This window comes from Nestor notabilis, unplaced genomic scaffold (genome assembly GCF_000696875.1).
Source record: "Nestor notabilis isolate BGI_N333 unplaced genomic scaffold, ASM69687v1 scaffold3975, whole genome shotgun sequence".
Classification (NCBI taxonomy): Eukaryota; Metazoa; Chordata; class Aves; order Psittaciformes; family Psittacidae; genus Nestor; species Nestor notabilis.
In genome coordinates this window covers 71-14,234 of record NW_009930503.1, presented here as the reverse complement: position 1 = coordinate 14,234, position 14,164 = coordinate 71, and the positions used below count along the sequence as shown (strand labels likewise).

At 45.7% G+C, this 14,164-nt stretch overlaps 1 protein-coding gene across 2 annotated transcripts in view; it reads left to right on the top strand.

The window, feature by feature from the left end:
• TLK2 (tousled-like kinase 2) overlaps positions 1 to 11,653 on the top strand; it is a 38,866-nt gene extending 27,213 nt beyond the window's left edge. For both annotated transcript variants that reach the window (XM_010015412.1, XM_010015411.1), the window contains 10 exons: positions 527 to 593; positions 2,311 to 2,408; positions 2,757 to 2,838; positions 4,464 to 4,555; positions 5,703 to 5,792; positions 6,232 to 6,401; positions 7,895 to 8,033; positions 9,126 to 9,237; positions 10,163 to 10,270; positions 11,199 to 11,653. In XM_010015412.1, the coding sequence (XP_010013714.1) occupies positions 527 to 593; positions 2,311 to 2,408; positions 2,757 to 2,838; positions 4,464 to 4,555; positions 5,703 to 5,792; positions 6,232 to 6,401; positions 7,895 to 8,033; positions 9,126 to 9,237; positions 10,163 to 10,270; positions 11,199 to 11,372 (1,132 nt within the window). In that variant the 3' untranslated portion in view covers positions 11,373 to 11,653. The remainder of the gene's footprint in view (positions 1 to 526; positions 594 to 2,310; positions 2,409 to 2,756; positions 2,839 to 4,463; positions 4,556 to 5,702; positions 5,793 to 6,231; positions 6,402 to 7,894; positions 8,034 to 9,125; positions 9,238 to 10,162; positions 10,271 to 11,198) is intronic.
• The last annotated feature ends 2,511 nt before the right edge of the window (positions 11,654 to 14,164 follow it).

Genomic DNA, 14,164 nt, shown 5'->3' with positions numbered 1-14,164 from the left:
CTTCTGGGATAAGTTTTGAACTCAGTTTAGTTTCACAAAGGATAGATGTATGCTGTCATGTGCATATTCTTGCTTAGAAAGTAAACGGGCGCAGTTGATCTGGCCTTCACAGCTTTATGTTCACGTGTGGGATGCTCTCCCCAAACTCCTTGATGGTACCATGATTCACAATATATAGCAGTAGGGAAGCTGTGGCTGCCCCATCCCTGGCACTGTTCAAGGCCAGGTTGGACACAGGGGCTTGGAGCAACCTGCTCTAGTGGAAGGTGCCCCTGCCTGTGGCAGGGGGTTGGAACTGGGTGAGCTTTAAGCTCCCTTCCAACCCAAACCATTCCATGATGCTATGACTTTTCTAACTTTAAAGATCTCAGCAATCATTACATTTCACAAGTGCCTAGAGAATTTCCTGCTGGCTGTTGACACACTCTGTGTGGTTGTCACTTCACCAGCCATGTGTGTTCTGGAGACTGTTCACTTTATCCCATGTGTTGAAAGCTAATGCATTGGATCTGTCTCTTTTATGCAGGTTAACATTAGCAGAATACCATGAACAGGAAGAAATCTTCAAACTCCGTCTAGGTCACCTTAAAAAGGTAAGAACTATCTGCAGAAAAGGCTTTTAGGTGGGTTTTGATTCAGTGGCCTATGAACAATAGCATTTTGCTGATAATTGAGAGGTTTTAGAAAGGGCTGGCCAGGATTTTGGAATGATTTTTTTTCCAAGGCAGTGGTATTCAGGAAAGATGTTCTTTGCTTCAGTAAATAGATTTCTGTGTTCTTACATATCATTCCATGCAGGGAGTTCCACTGTTTTGATGCATCTTATCCTGTCGCTGTGACCTGCCTCATGCTGGGCTCTGTGTGTGTCTAATATGGGGGAATAGGAATGAATGGATCAAGGAAGAAAATCATGAGAACACAACAAAAACTGCAACTATCACTGACCTTCCCATTTCTTTGCAATGTCGAGTAACCAGCATCATCAGTAACAGCCCAATAAAATCCCTTGGGCTTTGGGAAACTAGTACTGTTTAGGTAGTTGTAGTGCATGTTTGTTTTCAAATACATTGGCTTCTATAGGAACTGTACCTGCAAATGAGGTTTTAGATAAGCTGCTGGTTACCTTGAAAGTGATTGCAATAACCTATAGATAAGTTTTCTGGGACACTTCAACAGATGAGGTACTGAAACAAAATAGCTGCCTGCATGATTTCCTGTTAACTGTGATCTCCACTAAGGCCATAGAGTTTTCTTTCCCTCATGAAGCAAAGAGGAAGGATGCAAATGCATTGCTGGAGTCCCCTTTCTTTGCTCAGGTGGTGCCTGAGCTCTACACTTAGTTTGTCCTTTAACCTTGACACACAAGTTGAATGCAAGGGAAAGTTAATGCACCCATGGAATCTGCTGGCACTCTGCCTATTGTGTTTTACTGACCTGTGAACAAAGATAAGTGATACGGGCAGCAGCATGCTAAAGGCATGCTTGTTCTACAGCTTCCACATTGCTGGAGTGGATTAATTGCAGATCCATCTATGCTGGCATGTAGTGTGCCACCCTGGAACAGAGGAATCCATTTGGAAATGGACCTTAATGGAAAATGAAGTAATGTTCTGGGACCGTGGCATTGTCTGAGGCTGTGCTTATCCTTCTCCACTTTTGGAAACTGGCTCATTCTTTATGCCTAAAAATAGATCAAGTTGAGAAGGGAAGGAACAGTCACAAGACAAATGGGTAACTGTGTCCCTTGAGGCACATAGACCAAATAATGCAGCTCAAGGCAAGGGTTTTAATTGAGGTTTGCAGCCCTGTCCACGGTGATGTGAATTTTAGTGTCATGTTTGAGGGCACCAGAACTTCCAGCTTTACTAACAGGGCATCAAAACTTCCACGTGGCACTAAGTAACACTCTGACCTATCCTACCCATCACCACTACTAGAACCTTTCACATTCTCCATCCTCTCCGGATGCTGCCCCATTCCCGTGTGGCATCATGACATCCTAGTTCCTTACTTCTGAGGGCTGTCCTCTGTCTCTTGTCCCAGCAGAGTCCATACAAAACAAGAAGGCACGAAGATATGTCTGCCCCTGTCTGTGTGTAGGTGTAAACAGAACTGCCTGGTCAGTTTTCATTCCTGTCACTGTCCTGACTCTGAGTTGACTGCGACTGTCTCTTTAACCTCCCAAACCAGTTATTTACCAATAACTTCTTCCCAAGTGGAATTATATCTGTGTTTCCATAAATCAGGCAGAAATGCTAACTGCATTGTCTTACACAGCATTGGGTTTTCCTTTTGGTTTTCCTTGTGCAGGAAGAAGCAGAGATCCAGGCAGAGTTGGAACGGCTAGAGAGGGTTAGGAATCTACATATCAGGGAATTGAAAAGGATACATAATGAAGATAATTCACAGTAAGCAATTATATATTGTTATAGTATAACAGTTTTCTTTGTCCCCTTCAAATGGGAAACAATCTGTTTGAAATTGGTGTTACAACTTAGTATGTCACTTGACTGGGGGGTGGCATGGTGGTTAACTTGGAGTTCATGTCAAACAAAGGCTTCCAAGTGCATCAAGGTACCATTACGTAGTTTTTCATCAGTAGAAAGTGATCAGATTGTATCATAATTAACACAGTTGTAACATTTTTCTGTCTTAATGTAAAAATGTTGTTTCTGAGCTGTGTCATAGCTGTAACCTGCTGTGCAGTAGATCACATCAGTTCTGTCAGTGTTCTGAAACTCTGTCTCTCTCACCAGATTTAAAGACCATCCAACGCTAAATGATAGATACTTGTTGCTACATCTTCTGGGTAGAGGTGGCTTCAGTGAAGTATATAAGGTAAATGTGAAGTGGCAGTGTGTGGTGTAATCTGAATCTGCAGGGAAACAGTGCAGGAAGCAGAATTTTACACTTCTTTTCTCAATGGTGCGTGTGGATGTAGAGGGAAGAAGGGAGGATGAAGCACATGTTGCGTCTGTCTTGCATTGAACAGCAGGCTTGAGATGTTTAGCTTCTGCCCTTGTCCTCAGAGGTCAGATTTCCTGCAAATGTAGGCTTCAAGAAAACATTGCACCAAGTCTGCAAGTTTTGTCAGGTCAGAAAAGCAAACCACTTGAAGAGACAAGTGCCACACACGAATACCCAAAGTGGCCAAGTTCTGTTGAGTATGGCATAGCAAGTCTGAACGTCACTGTAACTGAGAGAAAATAGCTCCACTAATAAGAGCAAAGGCTGCATTTCCTGGGGGGAAAAGCCTTGTTTTCCTTGTGTCTTCATTTACACTCGGAAGTAGCAGACTGGGGGATGTGTTTAGTCTTGGGACTCCCTTGGAACTGAGGATTGCTGTGTGTTAGTACTCTTGCGCAGCCAGGGCCAGTGATACTTTGGTGCTTGCTATTGGACTGTTATGCTTAGACCCTTTCCAGGTCGGAATATTCCCTGTATCTATACTCAGTAGTTTTTAATTCATGTGGAATTTGGCTAGAATGAAAATAATGATGCCAGTGCAAATATTGGAAACTTGAGGGTGCTTTATTATTTTGATGCAGTACAACAATAGGTTGTTTCTAAACTGGGGGGGCTAGGTGGCTCAGGTAATGAAAAAGAGAGTGTGAGATGTGCTCTGCATTGCTGGCTTTGTAAGTAGAAAGCCTTGGCTCCACAGCTGAAAGCAAGAGGGTATGAATGCTTCAAAACTCTACTCAAGAGTTGTAACTGTGGTATTGAAACAAAGAAGTGCTTAGCCCTTCTTCTCCGGGGTCTCTGCCAGTCTGTTAAGCATAACGAGTTAAGTATACAACTTTTAAGATGGACACAGATTATCCTTTGCTTACAATAGGGTTTTGCCCCATCCTATAATTACTAGCTGTTGCTGCTCTCAGACGAGATTTCTGCGTTTGTCCAAGAGCACAATTCCAGAGATCCATTCTTTAAAGACTGTTTAAATAGCAAGAAACTGAAGGGGAAAAAATACAGCACAAGATTTATGCCGTGATGCCACTGAATTCTCCAGCTTCTAATTAAGATGAAACATGCTGCAAGATGGAGAGCTGGGCTACTAATGCGAAACCAAGTATTGTTTTGGGTTTGTTTTAACTGAGTGTAGAAAATGAGTTAGGGGGAATAATGGCAGAGCCTTTGCCTGTGTGATTAACTGTCTATATTTTGGTAATTTGGCCTTTCTGATCCCATTGTAGCTCTGGTGGTAAAACGTCAGTATAAATGCAGCATTAGTTAGATCCCATGGGGAAGGTCAGATCAAAGCAAGGAATATTCAATTGTTTTCAGAGTTGCTTGGTTTCATTAGTGAAACTAATTACATCAACATGTGGGTTTGCTCTTCACTCGATATGTCGTAATGCTGATTTTCTGCGTGGGGATATTGGTTTGTTAGAGCTTGTCTGCTTTTGCACTATTGACTTGAAGTTGTGATTCCTACTGATTAGCAGCTCTTCTCTCTGCAGGCATTTGATTTAACAGAACAGAGATATGTAGCTGTGAAAATACACCAGTTAAATAAAAACTGGAGAGATGAGAAGAAAGAAAATTATCACAAGTAAGTAAGGCTGTAAAATGTTTCCAGGCTCCTCCTGCACTGGGTTACCCAGTGTCTAGTAACAGGCTGCCATTTTTAGCTGTGTTTTGCCACGGTACAGAAGCCCCTCTCTGTCCCTACTTGGAAAAGTTATGGTCAGATTAGGAATCATGGAATGGTTTCAGTTGCAAGAGACCTTAAAGCTCATCCAGTTCCAACCCCTGCCCCGGGCAGGGACACCTTCCACTAGAGCAGGTTGCTCCAAGCCCCTGTGTCCAACCTGCCCTTGAACACTGCCAGGGATGGGGCAGCCACAGCTTCTCTGGGCACCCTGTGCCAGCGCCTCAGCACCCTCCCAGGGAAGAGCTTCTGCCTAATACCTAATCTGATGTTTTTAGTGTGCACGCAGGCAGACAGTGTTCTACAAGCACTGGGGCACCAGGTTTCAAAGCACCAGTGATGCTCTATGATGAAAGCATTAAAGTGGCTTCTCCTCTTTGAAATGTCTAAGCTCTGCTCTTGTGGGAAGCAGTTGTTCATGCCCACCTTCCAGGTACACCCCTGCACTGTGCTTCCCAAAAGCTGTCCGCTTCCCTTTGCTTCCTAGAATACTTAACCTTTCACAGGTGCTTAGGACTATACATGTGTCATGGCCTAGAATGGAAGTGCAGGAAGCATTTTGGTGATGGTTACACTTGCTCCCTAAGGCCATGGGTTAGCTAAGCTCTGCAGAGTGGCAGCCAAGCCTTCTTGACAGAGCTTCAGAGATAATGCTGTGATCTTTATTCCCCAACAAGTCACTGGGAGAAACTTAAGCTGAATATGAAGCCTGGAAGTTGGGCTGTTGAGCATCAGGGAATTCTTCTAGAACTTGCTGAGTTTTGTGTTCTATCTTGGATCCCATAACAATTTATTATGAGGTTATTCTATTTTGGCAAGCAGTACCATTAATCAAGATTAGTTTTTCTGTAGCATGGCCAGCATTTGAGATGCACTCTGATTCTGTGGTTCTTAAGAACTGTTCTGCACAGTTCCTTGTTTGCTGTCTGATTAATGGGCATGGGTTGGACTGGAGCTGGCCTGCTGTGTGGTATGTCTGGGTTCACTATCTGCAGAACTTGGAATGAAGTCACTCGTGTGAGTAATGCTCAGACTTTCCTGTTTTCAGACATGCGTGTAGAGAGTACAGAATTCACAAAGAACTGGATCACCCCCGAATAGTTAAGCTATATGACTACTTCTCACTGGATACTGACTCGTAAGTTATGTTGCTGTGTCCTTTGTCTTGCTTTGATGCATTCTCTGCCAAGTATTTGGTCTCTTAAAACTTCCAAGGAGAGTCCAGAGAATGTCCACGCCAGTGTTACAGACCGTGCAGAGGCACTTTCAACACACGTTGGTTTTCTAGTGCTGCATTATGCCAGATGTGGTGCTTTACTAGTAAATGCTGCTCTTGGTTGGCTTGGGCAAATGCCCCAGCTGATACAGCTTTGTGCTTCTGGATCTAGCTAGCACTTAATGGGGGATCTCTGACCCTTGAGCATTGAGGGCTGTGCCCCTGGTAGCTGGTCTTTAGAAAGGGCTGGAGGACTCTTCACTTAATATATGACTAAATAGATGAATCTTACAGACAAACAACAAAGTGTTCTGGTTTCTCTTGGGTGCCTGCATTACAACAACTACTGTTTTGCCTTCAGGTTTTGTACGGTGTTAGAATACTGTGAGGGAAATGATCTGGACTTCTACCTGAAACAGCACAAGTTAATGTCGGAGAAAGAGGCACGATCTATTATCATGCAGATTGTGAATGCTTTAAAATACTTAAATGAAATCAAACCTCCCATCATACACTATGACCTTAAACCAGGTATGTTGTGCTGCCAGCTGACGTGCTTAAGGATGTAACTAAAGGTAATGGGTTGTACGTAACATGGGGAAGTTTACTTTGGTCAGATGGCAAAAAGGAGACAGGACTGTGTGGGAAAGCTAACTTGAAGCAAGGATAAAAAAACCCCTAAAATGCATAGGGCATGCTGTGAAAAGGGTATTGTCTCCCAGAATTGCAACATAAAACAGGGAAGTAACATTCCAGAAAAAGTAGCCTCCTTGTTCAGAACAAGCCCTTGAAACCACCAAGTGTCTCTGTTTGGTCTCTTAATGTCCCGCTTGTATTCTGCTGTTGAGAGCTTCTGTTATTGCTTCATAAAGGTTCCCAGAACTACTACTGTGTTTCATGCTCCCTTTCTTCTGGCTCATTCTTTCTGTAGTCATCTGCCTGAAAATTCGACGGCAGAAGCTAACTTGGGAGTGTTCATTTTTGCATCGTGTGGCAAAGCTGAGACAGTCAAACAGCTCAGGTCTGCCTTTGCATTCAGGAACATCTGCCATGTGGAAGGTCCTCTCCCCATTTTGTTGCAGATTTCCCTTTGCCACCGGGCAGAGTCACGAAGGGAAAGATGGAAGTGTGCCCTTTTAGGGTGATGCATATTGCCTACATAGTGGTTTTGCCTAGTCCAGTAAAATCCAGCCATCTCTTTGGACAGTTATCCCTGGCTCGTCTCCCTGTGCTGGTGGCACTTCATCAGCATTGTGTTACTGGTGGCTGATGTGGTTTATTGCATCAGCACGAGGAATCTGTACGGGAGGTGGTGCTGTTGCACTAGTTCTAGTGACCCTGTTACTTCTCCCTCTCCTTCCCTCCCCCCCAGATGCCTGTTCTCATGTTGTCTGAGAATGCTGCAGAGCTCTGCCTACAGTTTGTCTAGAGCTCTGATTCATCCACTGCCATCATGCACAATTCTGCTGCTTTATTGTAGGCTTTGAGAAAAACAGTGATGATTTGACTTCTTGATCCTTGATGGATTTGTAAAAGACTCTTGCCTAAGCAGTAATTGTCCTTTTTGAGCTTAGAAAGCCATGGGGGAATGCTGCCAGGAAGGAGAGAGTTTCTGGCTTGTTGAGAGGCCAGGGCAAGTCAGGACTTCTGGGCAGAATGAGTCACTACTGTGTATGTGTACTTCTCTCCTTAATCCTCCTTTTTGACCTGCCCCTTCCAGGGGGACCTTTGGGAGGGGTCAAAGCAGCAAGGACATGAAGCTCATTTGGCTAATAGGGCTCAGAATCCGGAGGCTGCAAGTAATGTCAGGCCACAGGGTGGTTCAGGGATGGGCAGGTCAGTTCCAGCACTTGGTGGGAGCTGAGCTGTCTCTGGAGCTCGGGGTTAAACATCCAGAGCAGACTGTCACAGCTCATGTGTAGGTTCCTTGTCCTCTGCAGAGTGCCAGAGTTCAGTGCAGTTTTGGTCTTGCTTTTTTTCCTGCTGGCTGTGTATCCTAAAGGGCTGTCTCTTCCCCTGTCTAGGTAACATTCTTCTAGTCAATGGTACCGCGTGTGGAGAGATAAAAATCACAGATTTTGGACTTTCCAAAATCATGGATGATGACAGCTACAACTCTGTTGATGGTATGGAACTGACATCGCAGGGGGCTGGTACTTACTGGTAAGCATTGCCTGGGGCACTTGCAAGTTACAGATCAAGAACAGTTTATAAACAGCTTTGGATTTATGTCAGCTCTCTATGTGCTGCTGTTGTTTGTGACAGATTGAGACACTGGAGGTTTGAGACCCTGGAAACTGCTCTTGTTGTCACACAGCTCCTTCTGAGGCTAGCAGCTTTTTACTTTACAGTGAGTTAGTGTTTGTACGTTTGAAACCCATTTCTTATCCAAAGGGCCTGGTGAAAAACTTCATATGCTGCTGAGATAGTGAGCTCTGGAGTGGAGCTTGGCTGCTATTTCGCAGTCCATAATGGCATTGTCTAACAGTTTAAGCAGGGAGGAGGAAGAGAATACCATGCCTATTGGAGATACAGGTACATCAGGAGATGGAAGGAGTATTCCACTGAAATGAGGCAGTGAAAATCCATAGCTAGGTCTTACAAACAATGTAAAAATCTCACAGTGCTGTCTACAGTCAGAGCTTCCCTTTCAAGTGTCACATCAAAGATGTTTTCAGCAATACTTTATCAGTACCAAGTGTTGTCACTGCACCGCCTGTAGCTGAGAGCAAGACCTGTGGTGAGTGCCACTGGATGTGATTCTTAGCTGGTACCCAAGCTGCAGGCTGTCACTATGGGCAACAGTTGTACAGGAGCATTTGTGGAGGCATTCTGTATCATACCGGTTTATTCTGTTCCTGAAGATGAAATGAACTCGTTTAAGTGAGGCTGAGTGTCTCTAACTAGGCTGTGGCGTCTGGGGTTGTATTTCTAGAAAGGTGTATTTTGGCTGTGTCTTTCTGCTGTGGAATTGCTGGCCAAGTCCTTTTAACAACAAATACCAGTTCTGAAGATAAAAGAGAATGGGGCTGTTTCATGTGCTGACTAGCTCAGACCATGAGTGTCCAAAGAGTCCTTGGGAATCGCTGTTCCCAGAAGGAGTATGCCCTGGTGATCTTAGCCTGGAGATACACAGGAATGAGACTGAGTCCCTCAAGTCCTGATCTCAGAAGCTTGTTCCTTCCTTTCTAAAGAAATTGATTGAAGGTATTTGGAGATGCTGCTTACAACCTGTTGTCACTTCTTTCTAATCAGGTATTTGCCACCAGAATGTTTTGTGGTTGGGAAAGAACCTCCAAAGATTTCAAATAAAGTTGATGTCTGGTCAGTGGGAGTCATCTTCTATCAGTGTCTCTATGGAAGAAAGGTAAGAAAGCATTCAACTCCTCTCTTAGTGGTGATTCCCAAACCTTCTGGGAGGCAGCCCTGGCTTCTGCTTCCTTCTCCTCCTTAGACAGAAGGTGCTTTTGTCTTGTCTGCTTCCAAGGTAGAGTCCATGCTAATAAAGGGGAGAGAATTTGCTAGGTTGTGTTTTGCTCTCCTGGCACTTCCTTCAGAAGCACTGTTCTGCAGAACATCTCTTTGCACTGGGCATGTTCCCACTGAGGCTGTTATGGGCAGGACACCTGAAGTTCTTTGTCTGGCATTGATTTGTGATGTTTTCAGTGCACTGAGCCTTTGTGGAGCCTGATGCTGCTCGATGGCTGCAGGTGTTTTAGGAGGAAAAAGAACAGTAGGTACAAAAACCCACTCTTAGAAGATTTTTGGATGGCTTTTAGGTGGATCAGGTCCTGAGAAAAGGTGATTTGGTTTATGGCAACAAAATGAATAGGTTGAAGAAGGGAAAGGATTCCATTAACCCTTGTTTTCAGAAGTCTTTGGTAACCAAGTGTTAGGAAAGCCTGGCCCACAAATGTGCTGTGCTGCTTCATGTTGTCAAACAAATGGTGGAACCAGCCCAGCAAAGATTGAAGTGGGTGAGTCTCCTGTCAGCTTTACATAGATGAAGGTCCTCTTACATGTGCTAAAGCTGACCTGTGAGGTTTGGAAGCAGGGGGAGATCTTCCTGTCTGAGCCAGAGACAGCGCAGACGCGTTCCAGCTTGTCCCTGTTCAGCTGGAGCACAGGAGCAATGTGTCCTGCTCGCCTGGGTGGAACCTGCAGCACCTTCACCGCATCCGTGGGCTTCTTGCTCAGGAAAATGCTGGTGTCAAGCTGATGAGCTGTGGTGTTAGGGGGTTTTTAAGGCCTGTCACCAAACTTTAACACTGTCTTCCATTTTTTCTTGGTAGCCCTTTGGTCACAACCAGTCACAACAAGACATTCTGCAGGAGAACACAATTCTGAAAGCTACCGAGGTGCAGTTCCCTCCAAAGCCAGTAGTCACGCCAGAAGCAAAGGTAAAGCTGTGCGTGTCCGTCAGCGATCAGCGCTGGCAGCTCCATCCTCTTGGTCTCCCTAAACCAGCAAGAGCTCTGTGTTTAATGCTTGCCTTGAGTAGAGTGGTCAGTGGCTTTGCATTGTTGTAGGTGTCAGGCTGAAGATCGTAGAATCGTAGAATGGTTTGGGTTGGAAAGGACCTCAAGGTTCTGGGAAACCTGATCTAGTTGAAGATGTTATAAAATCCTAGAATAATTTGGGTTGAAGGACATTAAAGCTCCTCCAGTTCCAACCCCTGCCCCGGGCAGGGACACCTTCCACTAGAGCAGGTTGCTCCAAGCCCCTGTGTCCAACCTGGCCTTGAACACTGCCAGGAATGGGGCAGCTACAGCTTCTCTGGGCACCCTGTGCCAGCGCCTCAGCACCCTCACAGGGAAGAGCTTCTGCCTTAGATCTAGCCCGAATCCACCCTGTTTAGATTTGAACCCATCACCCCTTATCCTGTTGTTACAGTCCCTGATGAAGAGTCTCTCTCCAGCGTGCTTGCAGCACCCTTCAGAACAGGAAGGCTGCTCTGAGGCCTCCCCGCAGCTTCTCTTCACAGCCCCAGTTTTCTCAGCCTGTCTTTGTATGGGAGGTGCTCCAGCCCCCTTGTCATCCTTGTGGCCTCCTCTGGGCTTGCTCCAGCAGCTTCATGTCCTCCTTTTATGTTGGAGACACCAGAACTGTGCACAGTTCTGAACAGTGCAGTGTGTGCCTCTGCCCATGCTTCCTGGGCAAAGATGAGCTGCTGGTGCAGGGGGTGGGCTGCCTCTGGTTACTGGGGAAGGGATTTCAGGGTGCTGGGCTCGTCAGATTGGCCCTGCTCCCAGAAGTGTGATCTGACAAAGCAAGCTTCCTGTTTGTGTCCGTCTGCTCATTCTTGGTTTGCCTTTGGGGTGTCTGCAGGCATTCATCAGACGCTGTTTGGCCTACCGAAAGGAGGACAGGATAGATGTCCAGCAGCTGGCCTGTGACCCCTACTTGCTGCCTCACATCCGCAAATCTGTATCCACAAGCAGCCCAGCTGGAGCTGCAATTGCATCAACCTCTGGATCATCCAATAACAGCTCTTCAAACTGAGACAGAGGAATAGGCCAAAAAAAACCCAACTGCTTGAGAAACGGGCAAAAAGACTTTCAGAAACAGCTTTGGAATAGAGGAATCTGCAAGGGTCTCAAGATACCTGTACCAGGTGCTTTTTTTCTCTTGCTTTTTTCCATCCATAGAGCATGACAACATCAACTCTCATCAAGAAAACCTTCGGCATCTAGGCCAAGCCATGTGGATAGGAGATGGCTTGAGGTTTATCCAGTAAATGACCACAAAAGGGTGGCTGCTCTGAGCAAGGAGGGGAAACTCAAGAACATACAAACAAAAAGACATGGTTCCATGTACTGTGAACTTCTGAACATGCAGCCTTGGGGAATCCAGGACGCCGTGTGTGCTTCATATGAAGAATGTGGACTTTGGAAAAAGACTGGGCTAGTCCAGTGTTGATATTTAAACATTGTTCTTTTTCTTTTAATAAAGTTTAGGTAACATCTCCTGAAAAGCTCGAAGCACCAAGGTTCAGCTGGGGATGGTATATGACTCTTTGCCCTTTGGAGGGGAAAAAAGTTGATCCTGCCTGTTCATGGCACTAGAGTTAGTGTTTTACCCCTAATTAATTTCAATTTTTTAAAAAAAATAACAATTTTTTTGGAAGACAACAGTTTTCTGGTCTCAAAGTGAAACCCGTATTAGCAGGCTCATGGCAGTGCCCATGCTGCAGATGGTGCAGCTTTCTGCTCCCTTGGGATGAGGGCGGTGAAGCCCACAGGAGAACAGGCCTGTGTTGCTCTCCTGTGATCAGAGTGGATCATGGCTCATCTGCCACAAGGTTTTCAGCTGCTGCTTCCCAGCTCTCACAACGGTTGCACCTTTTTAACTTAACTTGAAGTGCTGTTCTTTTTGCAAACACCCCTGACGTGCCCAGGATGTGCTCCCTGCTCTTGTGAGCATGAGCCTTGGTGACTTGAAAAGGCAGGCAGTGGACGGGAAGGAGTGGAGCACAGCTCAGTGATCACAGGTATGATCTGTGCTCACACAGTACTGTACCTAATCTTGTTCATGTTATACAACACCCAGGCTGAGGCTTTATCTCGGCTCAGTGAGGTGACTTGGCAGCAAAGCTTCCTCTCTCCCTTAACACTTCCCTTTTAAAACTTGCTGACTTTCCTAACTTGCTGCCCATTTCAAGTGAGAGGGGATGAGGGAAAGCTCTTGGAGGGAGCAAACACCTTAATTATTGTTCTTGTCTCCCTTCTGTAACCTGCTTGGAGGGGTCTTACACCTTCAGCTGGAGCCTGCCTGCTGCGAACACAAGCGTCTTGTCCCCATTCTGCCCCTTTCACCCCCCCATTGAAGGAGGGCTGAAAACACACACAAAAAGCACAGCACTTGAACATGTGGCAGCCAGGTTGGAGCACTCTGAACATGTGGCAGGAGCACATAGCCAGAACCATTTAAAGATGCAGTGTTGGAGAGTAGGGTTCGTGGTGGAGGGAGCGGAGCGGTGCACTGCTGCAGTTCAGGGTGGTGGTTAAAAACCAGCTCCCCCTGTGCACATTCCTAAACCCAATACCCAGACCACCGTGGGCTGGACTGGCCTCTACAGCACCTCCAGGGTTGTCCCCACAGCTCCAGCAACACGTGGGCTGTTTGGGACACTTGGTGCTCAAGTGGTGTTTTTGTGGCAAGCGCTGTTCTCCATCATGCACTTTCAGAGAGCTGCTGCTTGCCTGCCTTATTGTAAGCCATCGTCTGCAAACGTTATGCTTAAACCTTGATCAGGAACTTTTAGTTAACTGAAAACTGGAGGAGTCTGTTGAAATTAAGCAACGGACCTGGGAAGTGGAGAGAACTCTGCTGCTTTGGTTTTTATTACTCTTTTTGTAGTGACTCTTGGGCTTTTAATTGGATGTTCTTCACTTGCAGCTGCATTAAGGTGGTCTCTAAACTGTAGTGTTTTAAACAAAGAAAAGAAATACTGCATCTTTAAATCCTCAGCTGTAATTTCTTAGCCCTTTCCATCCCTGCTGCTCTGTTGCAGAAGTTAACTGTTTAGCAAGCAGCGCTTTGACATGTCTGTGTCAGGCAAAATCAGGGTTGATGCTTCATCCCGTTTGCTGGAACTGATGATTTGGTGTCTGTCCACATCAGGGAGACTTCTACAAGGGTTTTTCCATGCCAGCCCTGTTGTTTCTCAGACATACAGTGTGTGCTATCTCTGTGGGTGTGATTACTTTTGTGTCAGAAGCATTTCTTCCTGCTGTGCGACACCCAGCCAGGGCCTGGGGACAGCGTTGGCCTCTCCTGGGGCAGGCAGTGGCGAAGAACCCTGGTAGAATTCTGCCTGTGATACCTTCCTTGTTAATATGGGTTTCACTTCCAATAACAGACCCCATTGCCACACTGTTCATTTACTTCAAGAAAAGTGTATGAAGAATTTGTAACTTAAACCAGGCCAGACTGTTTTGGCTCTACCCAACAGATGAGACATGGATATTAAAATAAGTTTTAAGAAACACATTTGCTTGGCTCTCACTGTTTTGCTCTTCGTAGCGTTGGCAGGAGCTCTTTTGCAGTGGCTGCGTGGAGGTGACACGGGCCAGGATGAGGAAAGCTGCACACAAGATCTCTGCAGTGGAAGGGGGAACCATGGAATTACTGGTGTTGGATCTTGGTTTGGAACATGGAGACAGAAGTCGGAGGTGGGTTTGTCCCTCATTTCCCATAAAGCAGTAGCTGCCCTTAGAAGCTGTGTGTGTTCACAACACAAAACCACCCATCTTTTTTGTGTCTTGGGTGAAAAGTTGTGTGCAATTCCTGTG